Source organism: Schistocerca nitens, chromosome 5 (assembly GCF_023898315.1).
Source record: "Schistocerca nitens isolate TAMUIC-IGC-003100 chromosome 5, iqSchNite1.1, whole genome shotgun sequence".
In the NCBI taxonomy this organism is placed as follows: Eukaryota; Metazoa; Arthropoda; class Insecta; order Orthoptera; family Acrididae; genus Schistocerca; species Schistocerca nitens.
Genome location: NC_064618.1, coordinates 517,026,890 through 517,045,318, shown reverse-complemented (window position 1 = coordinate 517,045,318; position 18,429 = coordinate 517,026,890). Strand labels below are relative to the sequence as shown.

Sequence of the window (18,429 nt, the reverse complement as noted above, 5' to 3'; positions counted from 1 at the left end):
ATGGTCGAGCGGCTGCTCAAAAGCCGCACATGACGCCAGCAGATGCCAAACGACGCCTCGCTTGGTGTAAGGTGCGTAAACATTGGGCGATTGAACTGTGGAAAAACGTTGTGTGGAGTGACGAACACAATGTGGCGGTCCGATGGCAGGGTGTGGTTATGGCGAATGCCCTGTGAACGTCATCTGCCAGCGTGTGTAGTGCCAACAGCAAAATTCGGAGGCGGTGGTGTTATGGTGTGGTGGTGTTTTTCACGGAGGGGGCTTGCACCTCTTGTTTTGTGTGGCACTATCACAGCACATACCTACATTGATGTTTAAAGCACCTACTTGCTTCCCTCTGTTGAAGAGAAATTCGGGGATGGTGATTCCATCTTTCAAAACGATCGAGCACCTGTTCATAATGCGCGGCCTGTGGCAGTGTGGTTACACGACAGTAACATCCCTGTAATGGACTGACCTGCACAGAGTCCTGAGCTGAATCCTCTAGGATTCGTGTTAAGTCTCACCGTTCGAAATCGATACCTCTCCTCAGTGCAGCACTCCGTGAAGAACGGGCTGCCATTCCCCAAGAGACCTTGCAGCACCTGATTGAACGTATGGCTGCGAGAGTGGAAGCTGTGATCAAGGCTAAGGGTAGGCCAACACCATATTGAATTCCAGCATTACCGGTGGAGGGCGCCACGAACTTGGTCATTTTCAGTCAGATGTCCGCATTTTTTTCATCTCATAGTGTATAAGGCCCGCGCGGCTTTTGGCCAATATTTTCATCACCGCACGTGATGACAGTCACGCGAGCACTTATCGAAATATTGTACCCCTTGGACACTGATATCTAGCCGTTCACCAGTGGACTGTTTCATCAGTAGTTCTATGGCTGACAATGTGTCAGCGACAATCAGACTCTGTGCGGCTAGTCCCGGCGGAGTTTCGAGTCCTCCCTCGGGCATGGGTGTATGTGTTTGTCCTTAGGGACTGATGGCCTTAGCAGTTAAGTCCCATAAGATTTCACACACATTTGAACATTTGACAAGCAGACTGTGATAAGCCGACAGAGAGGAGCCGCTGCTGACCTTGGAGTGGTTGGTGTCGACGAAGAAGTGCGTCTCGGTGCGGCCGACGCCGGCGCGCACGGGCGGCGCGGTGAACTGGTCGAGCACGCCGGCCGCCGGCTGCCCCAGCGCCGCGTCCAGCAAGTCTGCGCGGCCCGTCTCCGCCAGCACGCGCAGACCCGGAGACGCCACGGCGCCCACGCGGAACAGCGGCGCCGCCTGCCCGCTGTGGGACCGACCTGCGGAAACACGGGAAAACGCGGCGCTGTACACACTTACCCTTGTATACCCTCGTACCCTCTCCACAAATCAAGGCCAAGGCTAGTCTAGCAAAATACTATCTGGACCGCTTCTCCGTGCATATGCAGGGTGGTCAGAAACAGTCTGAAAAGCTTGCAAAGGTGCGGCAGTGTAGTTTGTGCCATATCGGCGACACCGAGCGAGGCAAAAACGAGCTCGCCCAGCTGTGCTCTGGCGGTGGACATTTGAGGGGGAAACCACATTAGGGGATGGATGGATGGAGAGGTTGGTATGGGCGCACGACATCAAGGCCTTCACCGCCCGCTCAATAACACTGTGAGACAGATGTCAAGAAAATTCTCAGAACAGGAAGATAAAACAGAATGTAAAACACAGGTAACAAGTTTGGTGCCCACCCACACCGAAGCATGGGACGAAGCTTGTCGTTAGCAGGAAAACATGGACAACACAGGAAGAAAGTGGGAGAAGAAGGTAAAACAATATAGCAGATGGAATTGGCTGGCTGACCGCAAGGAAAAAGGGAGGAGCCAGCCACTTTGCAATACGCTAAAACCTCCAGCCTAGAAGTTTACGCCAGAGTCCAGACACATCACAAAACTTTAAAACCCCACATTACGAAACTGTCTGGCACAGATTTTTTGGGACCTTTTTTTGGTGGGAAGAATTAATTAGAATTTAATCAAATTTTGACATCATTTCATTCACATTTCGAATAGTTCTTGTGAATTTTTTTGAATAATTTCAGTCAAAAATAACAAAGTTACGCTGTGATTTCCGCTGAAAGTAGTGAGTATAGTTCTCCAACTGCGTGCAGTGTAGCCATTCCGATTTTCATCTGAAATCAAAAAGCTTTTGATTTCACATTAATAACTTCTTTTACGAGAATATGAGTTCCAATTCAGGTGAAAATAATGAAAAGTAAAAAAAAAAAAGTTACAACCGTTGGAACAATTTACTTCGCTTTTCACGATTTTTTCTCTAATTATGCAAAGAAAAATACCCTTAAAATCATGATATCATCTCTCAAGTTGGTTCATATCATTCGTAATTTTATAAAGAATCATACTATCAATTTTCATAATGATCGGTTGTATACTTTTTGAGTTAGACTGCACACAAATGTGAAAAAAGTCATTTCGAGATAAACGCCTATGAAAAAATAAATTCTTGGAAACTAGAAATTCAAGAATTCAACAATAATATAAAATGCTTACAGATTAATCTGTGATTTCAGCACCACGTAGTAATCCTCCTTCTTCCTCATAGGCGTCGTTTAGCGCTCTCAGCAGTGCTTTTCGAGCTTTCCGACCTTCCATCGATTCCAATGAACAATATCGATTCTGCCGGCTTACGCACTGGTTATCCATTTGTTCGGCATAAATGAAGCTATGCGTGCCTACTGGAACACCTCCATTGTCCATGACCATCAGAAGGGATGAATTTCCTTCATTGAATGAGGCCGCTGCTAAATACGATGCCAATTCAACGACTTTTAGTCCGGAGTGCAAGAGTTTAGGAGGTGATCGCCCAATAGTGGAATTAAAACGTTCATTCGCATTTTGTGTCTAGCCACCTAAACATCTCTGCAGTAATTCATCCCTTGATAAATCTTCATATATTGGAAGAATTTCCTTCTGTACTTCGGGGTGCAATGGAGTAGGGTGCGGCTCATGCTCCATTCCAAGGGCTGTTCGCTTCTGCCACTAACACCAGCTGTCTTCTCACTCAGGGCAATACCCGTGTCGAGTATTTTCATCCGTGGAAATCATATGATAATATGTCGCCATAACTGCTTTTTTCATCGATGTGCACTCGGTTGTATGCTAGTAAAATCTAAACGAATGCGAATTTCGCTTTGAAATTTTGACGCGTATTCTTGGATATGATTTATACAATTAAAAAATTTGATTTATTGAACCTCCTAATGTGGTTTCCCCCTTAAACGTGCCGTCGTCCGCGTAGCTATGAGAAGCACGCAGCCAGCCGGGTGCAGACAGCGAAGAAGCCATCGATACCGCAAAAACAAATATAAAACGATGTCCTGCATAAGGTGGAATTCCCCTTGGGACTATTTCTATAAACATCCAAAAAATGTGCTAAAATTGGAAGACGAGGCGGCCGAAATCGGCTATTGCCGTGTAAACATCGCTATGTGGGGCTCCCATATGGAGGAATAAGATTACATATATACTAAGATGAAACGTATTTCATCTTGGTCCTACAGTACTTTGGATGACATAGGTTGGGGTCAGGTCCGATTGTCTTAAATGGAAGCCTATCTCCTATTTTACCACAAAATGCTTAGGACAACTATTTGAAATCAGTGTGCATACTCGTCTTTAAGTGAACAGCTTTTGTGGAAACGTGTAAACAGTGGGAAGGTTGGATACAACAGCGGAACCTGGCAGGAGAGCCCGACTTGTCGGTGTTTATGCTGCAACAGCTAAATTTGGCGACCTAGCCTTTCAATTGTAGCACATCTCTCCGATATTTTTGCGAAAAATTTCACCACCTGCAGTAACAAACGTTGTATCGCTGCACTCGCCTTTCAAAGCGCTTTCCATTGTCCTTAATAACCACATCGTTCCATTTAAAGAAAACACTTGCTTCTGGATCTCAGTTAATAAAAGAGTTGAGAACATTATCCACAGTTACGTGTCCCTCTGCCTGCTATAATTTAGCTGAAATCTCGTTTTTACAGAGTGATTCCGTGCTGATGTTACAAACTTTCAGGGATGATCGAGAAGGGTGAAAGTATCACTTTGAGGTCAGAGGTGGTGCTCCATAAACGACCGAATCGAAAGTTATAAGCGAAAATCGTTGCGGTACCTAATGCGGTACAGGACATATACAGGTACTCTTGTTGCTGAGATTGTAGGGTAGGCAACTTTCAGAGGTGATGGTATGGAGCAAAACAAGAAAAAGTTATCTAGAAAACATGGACTCTAAAATGCATACCTTAAGAGCTATGAGCACTTGTCCAGTAGAAGAGGTGTTTCACAGAAGTGAAGGTGACAAGTGCTCGTAGCTGTTAAGATATGCAGTTTAGACCCCTCCTTTACTCGACATTTCTTACTTGTTTTGGTCCATAATATCACTTCTGAAAGTTACCTACCCTACAATCTTAGCAACAACACTAGCGGCACATGTGTTCCAACATCACCAGAACGATTTCCGCTAGTAACTTTCGAATTGGTCATTTCTGGACCAGGTCCCTTAAATTGATACGTTTACCTTTGTCCATTACCCCTTAAGATCACCCTGTGTATCTCGAACTGTTCACGAAATAAAAACGACGTAATGTTTAGGTAATTTATTCACGGGCACTCAGGTTCGGTTAAGCGACCATCTACAAGTCGAGATTTAACACTACACCAAATTAACAGAAAGTTTATGATTCGGCTCTGGCCAGATAATATGCTGAACACACTTAAAGACTGCTAATTTTTTGCACTTGGTGACCGATGGAAAACATATAATATAAGCACGTGTATCTGGGTTGGAGTGGGTAGAAGATAATGTGGCACCGTGTCATGTATTCTACTCTTATGAGACGTTCAACACATTCCACAGACAATGTGTAGGGCACAGACTTTTCTCTGATCTACAACAAGGCCTGTAGAAGCCTCGTCTGCAGCCCTGTGCAGCCTCCCGAAGAAAAGAGAGAGTGATTAAATAAAATGTAATTAAAATTTCGACCACAGGTTTGCATTGCGCCGTAGAATTACGAATCAGATTATGTAGGGAACAGGTTGCTCAGATTATTTATTCAAAACTCGATGAAAGTAAATGATCGGTAAATGCCATTAAACCAATTTGCCCGGCAATTACAGACTACCGTAGACCTGCCTGAACCAGGAACTATTGTCTTGTGCGGGCAGAGTAATTTTCAGGAACCTGGCTTAATTACTCCTAATAATTTGCAAGATGGCTAAATTCTATAAAGGCTGCGGAACCGTGATTTTAAATTTCAAGCCACGGCTAATGTGAGGCGAAGGAATACCAGACTGTATCGCCTTTCGCGGAATTGCTGCCAAGTCCGTAACTCCGATTTCCGAACTGAGAGGTGAGGCTATCGCTGGCTGAAACAAATCATAGCGGCCACCTTTATTAGATTTCCCATGGGTTCTTCTTTCTGACGACGTAGGCATACTGTGTACGGCGTTCGTAGTGGCGAAACTGACGACAGACGCTCTTGTCACCCTGATGGGTAGCATTTCTTATTCACAATCACCTTGTGATGAGCACTAGTGCGGGTGATATCGCCATTTTCATGTCCGTATACATACTTGAAGTACTTGGTAGTCGCCAAGGACCACTTAGCACTTGTTAGTATCACCTTTGATGTGTAACACGGTTCGGGATTATGTCGGTTGTGATTGCTCAGCAACGCTTCCGCTCGCACCTCGATCGATAGTCATATTGTATTTTATATCTCCCGTTACGTCATGTTTCTTCGTCCCTGAAGCTTTGACGTGACTCTGCGTTGGTGCCACAAGAGTTTGCTAGTGTCTAGTACGAACTTTATGGATACGTTATGTTTAATAATTTTGAAATTAATTTAAATTAGTAATTTTTAGGGGGGGGGGGATGCTGGCGGTCTTTGCACCACAGAACGTTTACGGCGTCCTTATTAGAGATTACTATGTTTTTATGGCTTTTATTGTTATTAGTAACTTTTAATATTTTGGATGTTATTGAAGTGTTCAGTACTGCTGTGAACGATGTTCCTTAAAAATGCTGCATTGTGCTTTTTATTGTAATAGCTATTCTTAATGTGATCAATGGTGCTCTAAATTAACTGCTCATACTGTAATTGCTGTTAGGCCATGAGCCCTTTATTGGTTTCCTTCCATTTGCATTAGTTGTTCCACAACTTTGTAGATCTACAAATTAGTGATAGTTTGGAACTATGCTCTCTAAGTCTTGTGTGACATTACAGGAATTATATCAGTTTAAATTGGTTCACCCTATTCGTTGATTTGCAGTGTATTCACATGCAGACGCCGTAATCAGCAATTAGTGCCTCGCTGGTACACGAAAGAAGTTAGCTTCCATGTAGCTGATGACAGTTTGTGGTTTCTTAGACCTGCTGTTGTCGGCTGCATTAATTCAAATTTTAACCGTCAGATGATGTGAGCAGTTCGCTCGCTTACATTGCGGCTACACAGCTGCTCCCGCTGGCATTTCTGATTTGGGTTGTTCTTCGTACGGGTCTGATGGGTGTCTATGCATCACTATGTTCGAGAGACCGCCTATCTGTCTTCATGCGGATCCATGTGCGGTGCGCCCGTAGACCCGGGCCATTGTTCTCTGCGAGAAGCTTTATGCAAGACCTAGGATTGAAGAGGGTATCCTGTTGCATGCCATGTACCAGAGATGCACTATTTTAACATATTTTAACCTACTTAAATCTCAGTTATTCATCTTTTGTGGACTCAAACTTTAATATGCAACTGAAGATAAGCCACATGCCCTGAAACCGGATTGTGCCTTCCTCTTCAGAAATAAATAATTTTTACAACTGTAGCGGATTTTATAATTGTCTCTGAATTCAATTGCCTAGAAATTCAGACTATTTGATTAAATCTCAGAGTCACTGCTTTTGTCATTTCATCATTACCCAGTCACGCCATAGTATGCAGCATCTACAAATGCGTTGGAATATTTCCCGTAGACTGTTCAGCCTGGTTCAATGTACTTAAAGAACGCCATCACAGAATCACCGGAAGCTGGTGTGATGTGTATTTATTCACTAACAACTAGTTTCGTCAAGTAAACGTTTTCGAATCATGGATTAACACTATACCAAGATATACCGTCATTCTGATAAGGCTGTCCACAATAGCAGCCGAAACATTGGCAGTTTTATCGCATTTGACGTGATCACACGCCCAGAAGTACTGTTTTGAAATGGACTCCGGCCGCGAAAGCACTCTCATAATTCCAAGAAATGTCGGTCGGTAACTATGGTAACCTCGTGTGTGTTTACTGTACTGACAATGTTCGCTGCGTGCGCGTACGCCATAAGCCAGCGCTTATTTTGTGACGACTGCTTATCAGAACGTCAGAGAACTCCCTTATGATACAACCGAATGACGACATATCAAACACGATGTCAGCAAGACCGAACAGTCACCAGTGCAGCAAGATCTTCCGTTGAGATTATCTAGGAAATTTCCTCTAGTCACGTCATTTGCCAACGGCGACTTGCTTGACCTTTAAGCATGTGTTTATTTCCTTAGAGGATATTTCAAGGAGAATGTACTCGTCTGGCAACTTATGGAACTTATTCGCCAGAAACTTGGAGCTATGTTACAGGTAAGGTGTAAAACTTTATACCAAGAGTAACGGACTGTGAAAAATAGATAAATCAGTGGTTAGCGCTAATTTAAAAAAAATCGTGGAATATGTACAGTAACTGGGCTTGACGTTCATAGGACCCTGCTTTACACAGGGTATTTTGCATAATGTACAAAGCTATCATATTTTTTATGAAACAATCTAGATCATGAATTTTTTGTTGTACTAGCTGGCTACAGCCGAAATTGGTCATCTTCAGATACAAAAGACGGAGGGATTGGTAGATGGACCTCGTCCGAAGTTGACTTTTGATGACACTTCCTGGTTGCTACTGGAGATCTAGATCTCTTGATTCACCAACATCAATCATTATAAAAGTAATTTAGACTCTGGTGATAAAATTGTCTATGACGAAGCTTCCCAAATACGAGACGAGTGTCTTACCACTGCGACACATGGCTCTGTCAGAATTATAGAACAAGACAACGCTGCATATCTGTAAAGCTGTAGTAATTCACATTATTTTTGACGTGATCTTCAATCCGAAGACCGGCTTTATGCAGCTATCCGTGGTAGTTTATACTGTGTGGGCATCTTTACGTCCCATAACTACTGCAAGCTACATAGATTTGAACCCGCTTGCAGTCTCAAGTCTTGCTCCCCCTCTACAATTTTTACTACCCCCTCCCCCCCTCCCCCCCTCCCCCCCCCCACACACACGCTCTTCTCTCAGTTACCAAATTGACGATTTCATGATGCCTCTGAATATGACAGTTTTTCCTTCCTCTCTGTCGTAAATTTCTTTTCTCCTCATTAGCTACCTGATCCATCGATTAAAACTTCAACAAGTTCCTGCACCATCACATTTCAAAAGCATCTGTTCACTTCTTTCCTGAATTTCTATCGTCCACGTATCATATCCACACAAGGCTACACTCCAGACAAATACCTTCTCAGCATCTCCTTTTGTATTCAGTACAAATTTATCTGTTTTGGAAATATTTTTCTTACTAGTGCCAGTTTATGTCCTTTTTAGTTTGGCCTTCATTAGTTGCTGCCCAAATAAAAAAAACCATCTACAACCTTTAGTGCCTCATTTCCTACTTTAATTCCCCCAACATCCCCTAATTTAATTCGTCTTCGATCCATTACCTTTTTTTGACTTTCGTTAATATTGACCTTATGACCTCGTTTCAAAGCACTACACATTCCCTTTAACTGCTCCTAAAAACTTTTTTCTCTCACAGTATGACAATGTCATCAGAAAACCCAAAAGGTTTTGTTCCTTCTCCTTGAATTTTAATTTCCTTTCTAAAATGTGAGTTCTTAAGGGACCAAACTGCAGAGGTCATCGATCCCTAGACTTACACACTACTTTAATTAACTTAAAGTAACCTATGTTAAGAACAATACACATACCCATGCCCGAGGGAGGACTTGGACCTCCTGCGGGAGGGGCCACGCAGTCAGTGACATGGCACCTCAAACAACGCGGCCACTCCGCGCGGCTCCTTTCTAAATTTCTCCATGGTTATCATCACTGCTTGCTCAATGTACAGACTGAATAACATCGGGGATCGACAATATCGTTTGTCACTCTCTTTTCAATCACTGACTCTCATTCGTTACGTTCTACTATTAAAAGTGCTGTCTGGTTTGGTTCAAATGGTTCAAAAGGCTCTGAGCACTATGGGACGCAACATCTGAGGTCATCAGTCCCCTAGACTTAGAACTACTTAAACCTAAGGACATCACTCACATCCATGCCCGAGGCAGGATTCGAACCCGCGACCGTAGCAGCAGCGCGGTTCCGGACTGGAGCACCTAGAAACGCTCGGCCACCGCGGCCGGCGCTGACTGGTTTCTGTACAAGTTGTGTGTAACCTACTGTTATCTGTATTTTATCGCTGGATTTCAAGTAGTGTAGTCCAATTAACGTCGTCATAAACTTTGTCTAATTCTGCAGATGCTATGTATAAACAGAGGCTTACTTTTCTTTAACTTCTCTTCTAAAATAATTTTTAGGGTTTCCTACGTCTTTCCGGAACCCAAAATGATCTTCAGTTTTTCCACTCTGCTGCAAATACACTCCTGGAAATTGAAATAAGAACACCGTGAATTCATTGTCCCAGGAAGGGGAAACTTTATTGACACATTCCTGGGGTCAGATACATCACATGATCACACTGACAGAACCACAGGCACATAGACACAGGCAACAGAGCATGCACAATGTCGGCACTAGTACAGTGCATATCCACCTTTCGCAGCAATGCAGGCTGCTATTCTCCCATGGAGACGATCGTACAGATGCTGGATGTAGTCCTGTGGAACGGCTTGCCATGCCATTTCCACCTGGCGCCTCAGTTGGACCAGCGTTCGTGCTGGACGTGCAGACCGCGTGAGACGACGCTTCATCCAGTCCCAAACATGCTCAATGGGGGACAGATCTGGAGATCTTGCTGGCCAGGGTAGTTGACTTACACCTTCTAGAGCACGTTGGGTGGCACGGGATACATGCGGACGTGCATTGTCCTGTTGGAACAGCAAGTTCCCTTGCCGGTCTAGGAATGGTAGAACGATGGGTTCTATGACGGTTTGGATGTACCGTGCACTATTCAGTGTCCCCTCGACGATCACCAGTGGTGTACGGCCAGTGTAGGAGATCGCTCCCCACACCATGATGCCGGGTGTTGGCCCTGTGTGCCTCGGTCGTATGCAGTCCTGATTGTGGCGCTCACCTGCACGGCGCCAAACATGCATACGACCATCATTGGCACCAAGGCAGAAGCGACTCTCATCGCTGAAGACGACACGTCTCCATTCGTCCCTCCATTCACGCCTGTCGCGACACCACTGGAGGCGGGCTGCACGATGTTGGGGCGTGAGCGGAAGACGGCCTAACGGTGTGCGGGACCATAGCCCAGCTTCATGGAGACGGTTGCGAATGGTCCTCGCCGATACCCCAGGAGCAACAGTGTCCCTAATTTGCTGGGAAGTGGCGGTGCGGTCCCCTACGGCACTGCGTAGGATCCTACGGTCTTGGCGTGCATCCGTGCGTCGCTGCGGTCCGGTCCCAGGTCGACGGGCACGTGCACCTTCCGCCGACCACTGGCGACAACATCGATGTACTGTGGAGACCTCACGCCCCACGTGTTGAGCAATTCGGCGGTACGTCCACCCGGCCTCCCGAATGCCCACTATACGCCCTCGCTCAAAGTCCGTCAACTGCACATACGGTTCACGTCCACGCTGTCGCGGCATGCTACCAGTGTTAAAGACTGCGATGGAGCTCCGTATGCCACGGCAAACTGGCTGACACTGACGGCGGCGGTGCACAAATGCTGCGCAGCTAGCGCCATTCGACGGCCAACACCGCGGTTCCTGGTGTGTCCGCTGTGCCGTGCGTGTGATCATTGCTTGTACAGCCCTCTCGCAGTGTCCGGAGCAAGTATGGTGGGTCTGACACACCGGTGTCAATGTGTTCTTTTTTCCATTTCCAGGAGTGTAATTCGTGTCAGTATTTTGATACCACGACCTAGCATACCGACGTTTGACTGTATTGTTGTTTATTTAATTACGACCCACGTTTCGAACTTTTATGCCATTTCCAAGTGAATGAGTTTATATCATTAACATAGTAGATTGCAAAACATCAAGCTTCAAATTGGTCATTAAGTTAAGAAAAATATTGACTCCCCACGAAATGCCTGATGTAAAATAACCATCTTGCAGAAAAATCAGTAAATGATAGTGGGAGCACGCCATACTAAATGAAACCTGGTTTTACTAAATATTGCGTGCTCCCGTTATCATGTTGCTAAGCAATATCAAAAACTATTCACGACTTAGTACACTGAAAGTTCGTCAGTATTCACACAGGTCGGCAACTGGTGTCTTTAGAAGTGGAATTATTACATCTTTCTTGATGCCCGAGGATATACTGTCTGTCTCATTTATCTTCCGCAGCACGTAGTTTGGCAGGCTCTCCCAAGTATCACAATAATTCTAACGAAATGTCATCTACTCCTGGATCCTTGTCTCTACTTTATAACTCTCTCAAATTCTTCTCGTACTACCACATTTCGAACCTGATCTTCATTTACTATCTTTTCCCTTTCCATTATTTTGTTTCCATGATCAATTCACATAAAGACCTCTGAAATATTTTTCTCTATCGCTCGTAGTTCCTACCTCAGCGACTGCCACTGAAGGCACCCAGTAGCAGCAGCAGGCGATGATACACGTTTACTGTTGATAGTTGTCTGTTACATTGCAGGTTTTAATATTTAAGTATCTATCTGTACAGTTCAGTTATTACGTGTGCTAGTGACTGCAGTCTTACTGCAAAATGCAGTTCTTTACGTAATGTCGAATCATAACAGCTTAATTATCTCCTAGTCAATCTGTCAAGTATTCAGGAAATCTTTGAGTTCTGGCTGAGCCGGCCAGTAAATTCACAGTCTGGCTCGCTGAGGATGCTCGGTCGTGGGTTTGAAGGAGACACTCTGTTTTGTTCTGCCGAGCGTTCCAGAAGTTAGCAGTCTGATGAAGCGCGTCGCTGTTTGCAGCTTTGCAGTGTGGTAAGAGGACTTTGATGATGTGCGTTGTGAGCACACTTGCAGTATGAATTTGCGATTCTTTTCTGGAAATTGCATAGTTCATGTGTAATGAGGTTCTCGGTTCGTATTGTGGAATTGGAGGTATGCAAATTGACTGAAAATTTCTTCGCCTGGAGTCATGTCTACCACTTGGAGATCCGGTCTTCGTGCTTTTGTGGGAAGAGTACGTTCCGATACTTGAAACAAAATCTTTTGCAATTCATCTAACTGGTTGCCTTCCTTTCCTGACTCAGCGGGGCATGCCACTCTCATGAAAATAACTTTTTGAGTCAGTATAATTTTCATAGTTATCTTACTTGAAATTGAAATAATGCAAGACTAATTTTAATCCTCAGACCGGATTTTACGCACACAAAAATTTTAATGCGGTTCATTACTACAACATGGGGTTCCAAAAACCCTTGTGATGATACAGGAGGCACTTCACAGCATATTTATCCCTGCTAAGTCACTCTACAAGCTACGTTTCCGCAAGTAGGTTAACTTTGAACCTCTGTATCTCGGAAACAGATAGAGATATCAAGAAAATTTTCAAGGTTGTTCTAAATTGGGATCTTAAAAATAGATTGTAAAAATTACAGCCGTTTGCTGTGCATAGCCGTCTTGGAATCTGAGGCTTAGTTTTGGTACCCAAACACGACGTTCTTCGGGTGTTTCTCGATAACGGATAAAGATGTTTGAAAGCGGGAAGATGGCACTTCTATATAAATGTCATGAGACAGAAAATATAACGTTAAAATATGGGAAATTACCTGAGCTTATTTGTTATTTATATTTCGCCTTACAACGGAATATACGTGCGTATTTTACGTGAACCTCTATATCTCGGAAACGGATGAAGATACCAAGAAAATTTTCAAGGTTGTTCGAAATCGGGATTTTAGAAATATATCGTAGGCAAATCAGCAATTTGGTGTGGGTAGTTGTCCACATATCTGATTTTGAATTTTAGTACGAAATAATAGTTGAAAAATATTTCTTTGGGGTTTAATAAGGAACCGCTAATGAACTATTGGTGCTTCCATAAGCTCCTTAAGGCCCAGTGTGACCACATCAAATGCAAAAAGAACCAACCAATTTGCTCCATTTCCCTAAGCTGGAGGATGTGTGTAATATTCATACTTTGACCCTGTACTGTAGGGTAGTGACACTAAGACGATCCTTCTGTTGGATATACAAATGGGTCCTACAGCAAGGGCTATCCAAAGCACTTGACCCTACGTTTCAAACACCAACAGAAGACAAGGTATAAGCCCCGGAAGAATAGCGTTTTTATGCACGGCGTTTTGGAACGTATTACGTAGCGCATGATGTCGCATGCGTATTGAGGATGCAGCTGTTGGAACTGCAGTTCTTCCTTCTATATAAAACTTTGATTGTATAATACCTCGTATTTCTGAGCATTTATACAGACTGGGTTCACTTGCCGATGGCACTCCACGAGGCTTTAAGCTACTTCGTTACACAGTTTCACTCAAAGTGAGATTTATTCTGCTATGTCTGTTATAAATCGTTGCGGAAAGTAAGCGTCCACTGTCTCTGTAATAGTAAACAAAATTAGCAATGAGATCGCATTAATAGATTCTTTCATAGGGCTAACCATTGTGTGAGAGTTATTTCTTTTAACCCTAGATTACTAAACCCCCGTAAAAATTACGACTGTAGTTGGTACCAATTCGCAATTCCGGCCAATGTGGTATGGTCAGTATAGGGCGTCAAAAGAGGTAATTTTTTTTTGTCGCATGGCAGTAGAGACCTTATAACTGTAATTAACTAGTGCATAGACTATAAATTATTACGCTGAGTAAAATATGGAGTAGTAAAATTTACGATGGTCTAGTAACACCGTAAGATTTTTTCCTCCCTTTTGTGTTCTAGGGTTAACTGATGGCAAATCCAGACTTGCATGCGTGTTTAAAACCTGACGGAAACCTGACGCTGTGTACATAACCACTCGCTGAGTCCCGCGAGATGGCGAAGCCAGTTCGCCAGACTAGACGTCGCAGCCGGGTGAGGCAGCGGACTGCTGAAAAATGCATTGAGGGGCAGAGGACATAAGCGAGACTACAGCCGCTAAGCTGACACCGGAACGAGGACACGCCAGCAACACGCCGACAAGCCCACGTGTGCTGTGACGTCAGCCGCCACTGGCCTATGCACGCGTCCGCATCGACCACCCGCTAGCTATAAATAGTGCCACGCTTCCGAGACCGCCCATCACTTGACGAGGCCGTGTATCCCAGATAGCTCCGTCAAATCACCCTGATTGCCACTTCCACAAGCTGCGTCCCGAGCTGTCAGCTTCAAATGCGTTCAGAACCGTAGAAGGAAGCGTGTGCTCTATACAACTACCAGACATTTACAAATCTCTTATGCAATTTTTCCCCTTTATTGGCATTTCATCTCTCTCGCCCCATATTGGTGGGTCGAGGGCAGTCAGGGATACAAGTAGCTGCTCTTCAGCGACATGAGATTAACAATTTTAAAACATAGTATAACATTGGACTTGGCGGTTGAAAAAATGAATGTGTGACACGATAAAAAGACAGTCAGCTGCATATGCTAAAATATGAAAGGTTGATTTGGTTATTAATTATAATATTGACACAGATGAAATGACAAACGAATGTTACACAAAATACAAAAGACAGTGGACTGTTGCGTAAGTTAAACTATAAAAGCCGATGTATTGATTTATTATGATAGAGACATAGACGTGTGAAGTGATGTGGGCGTAGACTGCCAGGGAGAGGGCTAGCATGGGAACGTAGCAGTCGGGGTAGTGCTGTCGATTTCGTTGCCAAACTCCGTCCATTCGAATGCTGTTTCTCAGTTTTGATGAGTTCGTTAACGGCGTCACGTTAAACCCTGAATCTTCCTTTCCTCCTTCCATCCTTGCCAGCATTACGAATCTAGATGTGTTGATAAAGTTTGACATTCTTACAAACCAAAGTACAGAGAGACTGCTACCAGTAGCGTAATACTTCTTAAAGCCACAAATTTCTCACATAACTGTCAAGTTATTGTAGGGATAGTAACTAAAATCTAGGATAATTCTTATCTGTAAGCATCACTATGCATCCAGCATTGTGCAAACGTTTGTGGTACTATTACGTTCTTTCTACCTGATTCAAACTAGAGAAAACTATATTATATTAATGCCTTTGTCTGTAAACACTAAGTGGAAAGAAGACTATCTTGATACTTGCAACAACTTTGACTAGTCGAGGAACCGGTTAAGTATTGTTACGCCATTGTCAAGTGACTGTTACAAGCGCAGATAAAACAGCCATAATACTGAGTTTCTGACCTTACTATGTTTATGAATGGAAACTTGATTTCAAGTGCAAATTTTATACAAAAACATTTTCGTTTTGAAAACTAACCAATTTCTGGGGTTTTGTACATGCGGTCTTTTCATACGTGTATGAGATAAAATACTGGTGTTACAAGCGAAGAAATATTCTGCGTATTTTTAGCTTAAGACTAAGAACAATTTCCGTGCAGTATCGTTACGGTTTCTACAATGTACAGCTGTGCCATCAATCTATCGTTTTCAGCAGTATGGAAAACAAAATAATGGCTCTGACCACTATGGGACTTAACATCTGTGGTCATCAGTCCCCTAGAACTTAGAACTACTTAAACCTAACTAACCTAAGGACATCACACACATCCATGCTCGAAGTAGGATTCGAACCTGCGACCGTAGCGGTCACGCGGTTCCAGACTGAAGCGCCCAGAACCGCACGGACACACTGGCCGGCTATGGAAAACATCTCGTAGTAAATAATTTAGTTATAAAGTGCTTAGTTTAAGCCGAAGTCGATTTATAAGGTCTCCTACTTATCTCATGGTTAGCCCACACAATTGCGACCGCTCTGCCTAATTGGCCGTCCCAAAACTTTTTCCACAGTGTCTATAAATGATCCTACGAGTATTATTCTGTTCTAAAAGCTTTAATGTAACTAAACTGTGGATTGATGCTATTATTACTACGCGCGGTCGGTTTTTGTTATAGTTTAACTTTTTTAGAAACTTTGAAATGTTGTACAAATTTCGGAGGCTGCACTATTATTTTTCGCTGCTCCTTGGTTCTCCTCAATGTGTGATAGATACAGAAAGAATAAAAGTTTAGCAACACAGGGTAGCCGCGGTCTAGGCGCATTGCCACGGTCCGCGCTGCTCTCCTCGTCTGAGGTCTGAGTCCACCATGGGGCACGGGTCTGTGTGTTCTCCTTCACGTAAGTTAGTTTAAGTTAGATTAAGTAGTGTGTAAGCCTAGGGGCCGATGACCTCAGAATTTTGGTCCCAAAGGAACGTACCACGAATTATCATGAAATAAAAGTTTACGTCTTTCTTTTAGTGTATACGTTATCCATCTGCCAGTGTTGCAGCTGTTGCTGCAAGCAAGATGTTTAGCCACTAATTCTGCAGCATTTTAAAACCGTTATTTGCTCAGTAGGTTGCATGAAGCTACAGCTATCATAAATGTACGTGCTGCATGCGACAGCTAGGTGCAGAAAATGAACACTGAAAAGTAATGAATGAAAATTCAACATCTTTATCGGCAGATGCTGCTCTCACTTCCAAATCGCAATCCTCAGCAGATATTTCTTCCTGAAATTTAGCGTATAGGAAAGTATTGAAAGCGGGCCATGGTTTTTATGATTCACTGTATTCTAGCGCTCTAATTCAAAAGTACATTCCCAGCAGATGCTTCGTAAATCGTGGACCAGTGGTTATCTGAGTAGATTTCATCACAAGTGCCAATTTGCTCTAGGTTTGCCCGACCCTTCAACTTCCACAATGTTGCTTCCGAGCCAAGAGGCACTTTCAGTTCATCTGACGCACGATTACTTTCTACGTCTTGCTTCATATTCGGACGTCACGACTGGACGGCGTCTACCGTGATTTGCGTGCGTGCGTGCGTGTGTGTGTGTGTGTGTGTGTGTGTGTGTGTGTGTGTGAATTCCTAAGGGACCAAACTGCTGAGGTCATCGGTAGACTTACACATTACTTAAACTAACTTAACCTAACTTATGTTAAGAGCAACACACACACACATGCCCGAGGGAAAACTCGAACCTCTGGCGGGGGCCGCGCAATGCGTGACATGGTGCCTCAAACCGTACGGGCACTCCACGCAGCTCACTGTGACTTTTCTTCGTCCCTCAACTGTGATGGAGCCTGACAGCGGCTATTTACTTTTTACAGACATCGCAATAAACATATGTCTACTTTAAAGTTTCTGTCACAATTGTCGGCAGTACATATTTAATTTGACTGTCGTATACGATTTAACATCTAAATTTGGATGTTACTTGTTGGTAGAACTTCGTTCTTCATATTATTATTCGAGAATTGAACGTGGATGCCAGGTCGAAGTATTTATCCTTTGCAAGACAGTAGGAGGGGAACTAGCAAGAAGCAGTGGAAGGCGTGATAACGATGACGAACGATAGAGTGTTGACAATATACTAGCGGCGAGAAAACGGAAAATATGGTGCCGAAGTAAGTCAATTTATAATTAAAGAAATTGTGCGTGTACAGGAAGAAGCCAGAGCGCGGTCAAGGTCATTCCGAAAGACGAATGTGTACTTTTAATGTGACGTTGTCTTTCTGCTGATAACTCCCTGATAACAGTCGAAAGACGGGAAGCACCAGAAAGTGGAAACCGCCGAATCGAGTCTTTCTACAAGATAATGATACATCGGCAGTGGCCTCAAAGATCGAGCTAGTAACAACAGCCGGCACCAAGTTATATCTAAGTTACCATTCCTTACGGCCTTAGCTCAGGTTGTGTTTAAGGACACAATGACAAATAGTGGAACATCTTAGCCTACATTACTTTTGCCGCAAAACTGAATCCCGACATCCCATCAGTGGAAACCCTGGCCTTTTGCTGCACCCTATCAAAAAATCCCACTAACCCCCCCCCCCCCCCCCCCCAATCACAAAACTCTGTATATTCTTTCTCAGGGTATGTCCAATCATCTTTCCTATCAGGACATGAAATCAAACTTAAAATATACCCATCCTATCAATCGTAATCTACAAATCCCCTCACTTCCCGTGATCCAGATGATCTTCCTCTTTCCTAGCTAGAAACCTACTCACATTCCATCCTACACCGCTCCCCACCATCTCAGCATGCGTAACATAAAAAATTTTACAACGTTTTCCCACTGAAA

At 43.8% G+C, this 18,429-nt stretch overlaps 1 protein-coding gene across 1 annotated transcript in view; it reads right to left on the bottom strand.

The window, feature by feature from the left end:
- Positions 1–18,429, bottom strand: part of LOC126259867 (spondin-2-like) — a 614,486-nt gene that overhangs the window by 288,408 nt on the left and 307,649 nt on the right. The window contains exon 2 of the mRNA XM_049956926.1: positions 1,071–1,288. Coding sequence (XP_049812883.1) covers positions 1,071–1,288 — 218 coding nt within the window. The remainder of the gene's footprint in view (positions 1–1,070; positions 1,289–18,429) is intronic.